The sequence below is a fragment of the Sorghum bicolor genome, chromosome 1 (assembly GCF_000003195.3).
Source record: "Sorghum bicolor cultivar BTx623 chromosome 1, Sorghum_bicolor_NCBIv3, whole genome shotgun sequence".
In the NCBI taxonomy this organism is placed as follows: Eukaryota; Viridiplantae; Streptophyta; class Magnoliopsida; order Poales; family Poaceae; genus Sorghum; species Sorghum bicolor.
The window spans coordinates 306,305-315,528 of record NC_012870.2 but is presented as its reverse complement, the minus strand read 5'-3'; the positions used below and the strand labels follow the sequence as shown (position 1 = coordinate 315,528).

The window sequence follows — 9,224 nt, the reverse complement described above, 5'->3', positions numbered from 1 at the left end:
ATCGCCCAATTTGAAACCAATCAACAGGAAATCAAAAGGGAAAGGAAAAAAAGTTTTTTGAAACCTAGCCATGAAATCAACCCGATCTACGAGCTCGTTAGGAATTAGTTGATTTCCTTCAATGGCAAAGCTCAACCCACGTCATAGCTCAATCCAACACAAAAAGAACAAATAAAATCGGTCTCAAAACAACGAATCAAGGCTAGAATGAGAAGAGAGAGAGCAAGAACGCGAAGAACACAAGCGTGATTCACAAAAACATCTCACAAAATGAATATCGGAGGACACGAGGAGGTTAAGGCCTTCATTCCTATAGCAAATCTCAGTGCATACACACCTCTCTCACATAGAAGACTAAGGGGAGGGAAAAACCTAGAAATGATGACATAAAATGAAAATTGAGGAGGTGATGGATTGGGGGCAACCATCTCTTATTTATGGGCCTATTACACATTCTCCAAATGCCTCTGGATATTTTTGAGTGAACTAATTAGCCACAGAGGTATTCTAGTCCAACTCGACATAACCTAGATCTGATGGCCACCGCGCCCTTGATGAGGTAGCTTAGCCTCGACGTCAACTCCTCGATGCCGCCAGGTGTCGTCCATTCCTCGGAACCTTCGCCCGGGTTTTGAGGCCCAAACCCGCGAAACCCGCTGCGAGTAGTGTACTCCATACACTTTCTCCACCACTCGACACATGTCACCGCCATCCTTGACCAGCCGGTCCGCCAAGTCCTCCGAGCCTCGCTTGACTCGCACGTTCACCGTATTGACTTGGTCAACACGGTCACTCCCATGTACACTTACACTTGTCGATGTTCTAGATGTCAGCCACTGCGGCTGGTCACCCGGCTTCCTGGTCTATCAGTCCAAGTCTCATGTTTTCCCTTCACTGCTCCCGGTCCATCGGCACGACACGTCTCTACTTGACCTTCTCCTCGCCATCGACCACCGCCTCCGAGCTCCACACCTGCACACCACAAGCCAAGAGACATGTCACATGACCCAACTCATGCCAATGGTTAGGTACCAACTCAATCTAGGTCGTGGATCACGTCGACAATCACTCATCACAAATCGATCCACAAGGGCACATTTCAACCTTGTGTTTGCATAAATGAAATCATCCCAAATATAAATTTTAACTTGATCGACACACAATACATATAGAAAAATTTTTCTACTCCTAAGGATAACTACTTTTACGTGTAGTATATATATGGTCCAACGAAATATGCTTATGAAGTATGTTTTTAGTAGAGAGGACAATAAGCTAGGAAACTAGCTAGTAATACGGCACACACACTTTATCTATGGCTGCACACAAGCTTCAACAAAGCATATCTCCAATGAAACGACCATCACTAGCTAACTTTAAGATTTAAGAGTGTTGAGATTACTTCACAAACTCCATATCGACTAGCTCCACAGAAATACTTTAGGAGTTTGTGGAGCACCTTTTGATTTCACAACTCTACCAATTTTTCTAGAGCTGAACCATGCAGTGTAATCCCAAACACCCCCCCTAATTAGATAAGAGATAATATAGTAGTATGCATTATAGTGTTCTATATGTGTTGTTTACCTAGCATTTTTATGACGTGTCGAACCAAGCACAACCTAAAATACAAGTCGGATCATGTAGTCCATTGTACCGAGATTCTAGGCACGTCATGCCCTGTTTTAGGCCACGCCAGAAAAATCATGGTGTAGCTTACCTTAGAGGGCACGGCCTAAGTCGTAGCTCTAGACGGTACTAGATAGCTTGGTGTCATCAAACTCTTCTCATTATCTTAGTCCTTGTTTAGTTTTCTGGATAAAAAAATTTTAGGTACGGTAACACTTTCGTTTGTATTTGATAATTATTGTCTAACCATGAACTAATAGACTCAAAAACTTTATTTTTTATTTATATTTAATGCTCCATACATGTGCCGCAAGATTCGATATGATGAAATTTTTTGAAAAGTTTTTAGATTTGAGGTATAACTAAACAAAGCCTTATCTATACGTACTTCAGTGGTTATATATATATATATATATATATATATACATATATATATATATATATTCCGGACACAAAATAAAAAAAAACGAGATGCCGCTGCTTATTTATTGTCCGCACACTCTGAAAATTTTTCTCTGTGCCAGGAAAGAAGGACAAGTGGAAAAGCTAGGTAGCAATAAAGTTAATGGCAACTTTTATTTTACAAATTGATTAGGGGATCGGAAAGAAACTTAAAAGGAGAGCCGGATGGAGTTGCATCTTTTCTATCTGTTGTTGTGGCATCCAACATCAACAGCACTCCTCCATATCCAAAAGCTAGCATAGCATGCAGCGTTCCGGCCAGCTATTTAAAGCTAGCTAGCTAGCTAGCTAGCAGAGATGGATCATCGTCGACCGGCCGGCCAGGAATCTCCTCCGCACCTCAGCATGCACTTCCATTCCGTCTGTGATATCTGAATCTTACGTTTAATTCGCACTGCATGATCGAGTCGAATCGAATCAAATCATATATGTGGTTGCAGAACGCCGTCTGTTTCACGTGGTGTGATTTTCCATACTGTTGAAAATTAATAAAGTATTATATACTTACAAAAGAACACGCCCAAATCGATCAGTTTCACTTTTGTAATTAAGTCTTGTTTCTCTAAAACTGACCTAAATTCCCGTAGCAACATCCGGGAGTTCGTCTAGTTCTCATTTCTCTAAACATTTGTTACTTGTTCATATATAAAAAACCATCTCTAATGAGCCAACGCAATTCAAACTAGAAACGCCGTCATACAACATCCAATTTGAAGGATCTTTCAGCAAGCTAAAATTGACACCAATTTGGAAAGCACAAGCTGAACCTAAATGCCGATTCTTTGCATGGACACTTCTGCACAAGAAAATTCTAACTGCCAACAACTTGATAAAATGTAATTGGGCAAATGATCCCATTTGCAAACTATGTGGAATGGACCCAGAAACGCCAACTCATCTTTGCAAAGACTGCACCTACGCAAAGCAAGTCTGGTCTTATTTAAAACAACGGCTCAATTTATACGCGCTAAACTCGGTTCGAATGAATGGATCCTTACATGGTTACTGGCGCAAATGTCGAGCAAAGTTTGATAGAAGTGAACGTAGAAAGATAGATGGTGTCATGATCTATTTTTGGTGGAACGTCTGGAAGGAACGCAATAGAAGAACTTTCCAACAAAAACATCTGCAACCGATCCAAGTAGCCCAGCTGTGCAAGGATGAAATTCAACAATACCAAATGGCAACAAGACCTAGCAATATGGTTGAGTAGGTGTTTATGCTAGTGCAATACAGTGGTTTGGAACCGGTTACTTTTTTTTCTTTTGATAGTCTTTTGGTTTTTGGCATGTGTGCCATAGTAGTTTAAAGTCGACTTGCTATGTAAGTTGTTGTAAATATTTTCTGTTTTCCTTTTTCCTCGTCTAATAAAAATATGGCAAAGCTCTTGCCGTCTTTCTAAAAAAAAATTACCTTGAAAAATAGGGGTTCTGAATCTAGAAACTAAGGGTATGATTTGAAATATCTCTAGTGAGAGCTAGCTTGTGTCTCGTCGCTAAAGGAAATTTATGTTCCGTGCCTAACCTTTCAAATGTCAGTGTCTCCAGAGAATTGGCCTACGTAAAATGACGACCAAAGACTTCTCATTCTCTGAAATCAAGACTTCCAATGCAAGCATTAAAAAGAAAAGACCACCTATCGTTGTACTTATCGTTATTCTTTTGAAGGGGGCCTGGTTTGTCGTCTGCACTACAAATTTGAATCATCTTTGTAACGGAAGCTTGTTTGAACCCATATTGTGCTGCAATCGGATCCCACTGAAAGCCACCGTCCTTATTTCTAACATCGAATTTGATATGAAAGTCTCCTACAGTGATATTTTCGATACTAAAAAAATTGAAGATTAATCCCTAATAAAATTTCAGACCTATAGGTGAAGTCCAATTTTAAAAGAAGTCCCTACTATACCACAAAAATGTCTCTCTTTTTTTTTTTGAGGGGACTCCATGCGTGTTTCTAAAACAGCTAGGCTGCCTGGCTGAAAAAAAGAGGCGCAAAGAACGTGTAATCTGCTGTCTGGTTCAGGCTAATGTACCACGATCATGAAAGTGTAATGGGCCTCCTGGAGGCTTGGGCCAGCTAGCCGAAAGTGTAATGGGCTGCGGTATTTGGATCTAGGGCCCATTTGGTTGCTAGCTGTTCGGTCGATGCCAAGCCTCTAATAATACAGAGAGTTTTCATTTCCTACTAGAATCGAACCAAACAAAATGTTTATTGACTTGTAGTTTAGTGGAAATTTGACAGACAAAAAAAACTGAAATTTTATAGTTTTTGTAGTAATAAAGCAAATAAAAGTATCGATCAAGATCATATCTTGTACGTGGTACAGTACATGTACATCCTGCATATTGCTAGATGGACATATATGCATGCATGGATTAATGATGATGAGGGTTGGCGTTGTTGAATGCTTCGTCGATATATGTAACTATAACAACAATATCTGTTATATATAATATATGTGCATTACATACTATGCAATGATCGATCGAATAAAAATGAATCCGCCGGTATTAATTTGGCATCGACAGAATGGACTTAATTTGCAAGCAGGGGGCCGGCCGGCCGGTAGATAGATAGATAGATAATAGATACACCACATGCATATGCATGCATGAGAATTCGATCAGAAGAGCACTTGGCCGTAGTTGTCAAACACGTCGTTGACGATGATCCTGTAGGCTCGCTCGGTGGGGTGGTAGCTGTCGAAGAAGACGTGCTTGGAGACGTCGTCGCAGACGGAGACGAAGCGGGAGTCGCAGAGTCCGGTGACCTCGATGGTGCCGGTGCCGCAGCAGCCCCTGGTGGTGTCGGCGAAGCCGTACTTGTCCCCGTGCTCCATGAGGTCGTCCAGGATGCGGTAGATGTCCAGGAACACCACCAGAGTCTGCGTTTGCTCCGCGTTCAGCCCGGCGATCATCTCCTGGATCCTGGCGTTGTATAGCTGCGCCGCCTCGTTCCGGCTGGGCTCGCACGCCCTGGCGAGGCCCCCACCCAGCGTCCGCTGCGACGGCACGCACCCCACCGGCGGCATCCCCACGAAGCCGATCTTCCTGGCTCCCCTGGCGCTGACCTTGCGGAGGAACTCCTCGGCGCCGCTCACCAGCAGCTCCACGTAACTGGGGATGTCGTACTCCACGCTGCGGAACGGCGTCGTGAAGTAGGTGTTGGCCACATCGTCGGTGCCCGCGCACACCACGAACAGCGCCCCGTCGATGATCCTCGCCGTCTCCTCCTCGCCGGCGATGTCCACCAGCTTCCCGCGGTACTCGTCGAAGTAGGCCAGCTGCTGATCCATGGAGATCACGCTCACTACCACGGGCGTCAGCGGGTCGAATCCCGTGGCGCCGGATGCGAAGCTGACACCGGTGAGCAGATCCTCGGGGCTCAGATCAACGCCCAAGTAGGCCGGCACCAGCTGCTTCACACCAAGCTGCTGGGCTGCATGCAGGCACAATATATATATATATATATATATATATATATATATATATATATATATATATATATATACAATTCAATTCAGTCGATCGTCCTCGATCATCTATATATTAATAATTCAAGAAATAATTATTAATTAATATAATGCTGAACTAAGGTAACAAATACCAATGAGGTCGCTGGGAATGAGTCCGTTGGAGTAGCGTCCCGTGGCCTCGTGGTTGAACAAGTCCTTGCCGTAGGGCGGATGGTTGGCCTTGATCAGCGTGTGCAGGTCGTTGTTGTTCCCCGGGTCAACAATGGAGTCGCCGAACACGATCACCGCCGTCACCACCGCCGGGCGGCGCCCCGACGATGACGCGTTCATCATCATCTTGTACTGCTGCGGCTGGTACGAGTACGACGACGACGACGACGACCCATGGCAGCCCCTCGCCGCCGCCACCAGCAGCAGGAGGAGGAGGAGGAGCGGCGTCGGCGGCGTCGTCATGGTTGGTTGTCGTCGCAGCTAGGCGGCCTGCGCCTGCTGGATATGATATATAGCTAGCTAGCTGTCGTACGTAAGTCTCTAGCTAGCGCTGCTGGCTGCCTTCTTAACAACAATATATACTATATTCTTTCTCTATATCTGCATGCAGGTGGAGGACGCCGACTGCTAGCTAGCAGCAGCATGCAATGCAAGCAACGCCTGCTGCTCGCTTGCTGCCGAGAGCTATATATAGCTAGCGACGTACCTTACCTTGTGCACTGCAGCTAATACTTATTATTAGCTACAGTAGTATATATACTAGTAGATGCATGATAGAGCTCTCGTGGATCTACTTAATTATACTCACATACATCACATGCATACAAGGTGGTATGTGTGGTGTGGACTCAAAACTCTCAATAATATATATAATAATGCTGGCGCGCGGACACCGCAAAAGCATGCGGCAACGTATGTATATATGCAACACCTCACATATATGCATGCATGTAGAGAGTACTCGATCTACTAGCTTCTGTAGCTATAACGTGTGTGAACCTGAGCACTACTCTTATACTAATATATAAACAGTATTTTGACGGCGATGCCCTGCTAACCGTACCTACCTGCGTGCAACTGATGATATGATGATGCTTTTTTTTTTGGTTGAAACATGCATTAAAGCTAATTAGATGGCAGTACTGTTGCGAGATCCGGACGACAGGTCGCTCTACTGCTATGTATATTGTTGAGCTTGAGCTACCTACAGTGATCGATCGAGCTGCATGCATGCCACCTTTAATTAACCCGGTTGCCCCTGCTTCATCACGTACCTATCATGCATGCCATGCCATATATGTATATATACGATTATCCCTTTGAAACAAATTAATAGGAATTTTGTGATTTATTGTCATTGGGTAGCAGATGCTGACACGTACGTAACAGGTAGTTGAAAGTGAGACATCAGCAGATCAGCATATGCGCATGACAGCTTGTTGACAGCCAACTGCATGCGCGCGCGCCATATTAATTTTTCATTTCCTTTTCTCTTTTTTTCTTTTTGAGGAATGAACAAGGCATGGAAGAATGTGCGTTCGGAAAAAAAAATGTCTGGGTATCTACTGTTTGTACACAGTTTGAGACAAGTAACACATTTATATATATGCATGCCACCTATAATAAGTACATACTGGAACATCATCTAATAAGAATATATACATCGTCCGTCTGATAAAAAGCGCATGCGATTTCAAGATTTGAACTAAGTCAAACTTTATTGAGTTTGGCTAAGCTCATACAGAGTACGTAGTATCAACATCTATGTCTCGAAATAGGTTTATCATAAAAATACTTATTTAATATTATAAATGTTAATATTTTTCTTTGCAATAATATAAATGTTAATATATACTCGATGCATGTGCTTACTACACGATGGACCCAAACAACTACTTATATTAAAGAACACCTCCCGCCTCAATGCCAATGTTCAGTTGATGAATTTCGACTCTTCTCTGTCTTCTTATTGGAGTACGTATTATATTATTGATGATCTAACACATAATCACTAAAAAAAATGGTCCGTGACAGATCATGTGCATTTATATTAGGGAACGTGTAGCAGCTAGAATGGATACTGACCACTGGGAGTTGCCTAATTAGCATGCAGATTTTGTAGTGATTCCATCACTCAAACAGTCATACTGTTACTAATTAATTGATGAGCGAGGATGCTTCGTCATCTATATCCCCTCCGAATCCCTGATGTGTGATGGACGACGGCGAATTATTTAGTTAATGACGTCGCGTCTATGTATTCCAGACTTAACTACCTGGTGATATTAGAGCACTCCCAATGCAAAAATCATTGTGGTTTCTATAGACATTAATTGCAGCGCCATCTAAGCATTTTGCTGATGTGGCAATGTAGTTATTGAAGATAGAGAGAGTAAAAATCATATAAACTGGGTCTAAGTTAGAAACCATGTCTACACAAAATCCTAGACATGAAGTGATATGATTGGCTAAGAATGGAGAGATAATGAATGTGATTGAATATAAAAATATTCTATAGAAACTATTTATTGGGACCATAGTTTCTATATATAGTGTCTATAAAAATTAATGGGTATAGAAACTATAAGTAGTTTCTAGCATTGGGAGAGGGAGAGGCAGTGAGTTGACTACCAATACTGCATGCATGCATGGCTTCCATTTGAAAAGATGGATGCGAAAAGCCAGTAGGTTGAATTGGATATTAATACTACTCTGTGTATTCTAAATTATAAGTTGTTCCGATTTCTTAGATATGTAGAAGAACCAATCATATATTATATATAGCTAATGCTCCCTCAGATCAAGTCATTGTTTTTTTAATTTAGATTAGGATTGCTATGAAATATGAATCAGGCGTCATATTAAACTACATTGTGTATGTATTCATATTTGTTTATCGGTTTGAGTATGTTTATATACTACTCTAGATCTTACCACACGAAATTTTTTCAAAAAAATTATATTTTAAATATATTACTAAAATGTCACTACTATATTATATATAAGTATAACCATATACTCTATGTATGCATGTATAACATACATATCATTCTAAATGGTCTAGTATGATCATATACTTTGTCTATATACATTTCATCCGGTCATATACATCTTAAATCTAGAGATATATAGATGAGAGTAACTACACGCGTGTGTATATATAAAGCTATCATGGCAAATCGGTCTTGTAGCAGCGCGGACGGCTTTAGGCCCTGTTTAGTTCCCCACCCAAAAATTTTTTCATCCATCTCATCAAATCTTTGAACACATACATAGAACATTAAATGTAGATAAAAAAATAAACTAATTACACAGTTTGATTAAAAATCACGAGGCGAATCTTTTATGCCTAGTTAGTCCATGATTAACCTTAAGTGCTACAGTAACCCACATATGCTAATGCCAGATTAGTTATGTTTAATAGATTTGTCTTACAGTTTCCAAATAAACTATGTAATTTATTTTTTTATTATTTTCTAGAAACACCTCCCGATATTCTTCTTTTCATCTTCAATCTAAACAGTCCCTTATTTGATGTATGAATGAATGGAGAGCTCGCGGCGCTCACATGCAAGCTGACAGGGACCCGTATCCGTACGTCTCTAGTAGTAAACGACGACGATTCAGAGAGCGATATGGGCCGATGAGATGAAACGCGCAGGGC

The 9,224-nt window shown here is 41.7% G+C and overlaps 1 protein-coding gene across 1 annotated transcript; it reads right to left on the bottom strand.

The window, feature by feature from the left end:
- LOC8059241 (GDSL esterase/lipase EXL3) lies at window positions 4,473–6,240 on the bottom strand. Its single transcript, XM_002463426.2, has 2 exons — window positions 5,701–6,240; window positions 4,473–5,532 (listed from the first exon to the last, which is right to left on the bottom strand). The coding sequence occupies exons 1-2, from the start codon at window positions 6,020–6,022 to the stop codon at window positions 4,718–4,720; spliced, it is 1,137 nt and encodes a 378-aa protein (XP_002463471.1). The 5' UTR covers window positions 6,023–6,240; the 3' UTR covers window positions 4,473–4,717.

What these genes read in the sequence shown, in the direction of transcription:
- LOC8059241 (XM_002463426.2), bottom strand. Translation starts at nt 6,022, where the DNA reads ATGACGACGCCGCCGACGCCGCTCCTCCTCCTCCTCCTGCTGCTGGTG. An exon ending in CATTCCCAGCGACCTCATTG is followed by an intron (nt 5,533 to 5,700) that starts GTATTTGTTACC and finishes GCCTGCATGCAG; the next exon opens with CCCAGCAGCTTGGTGTGAAG.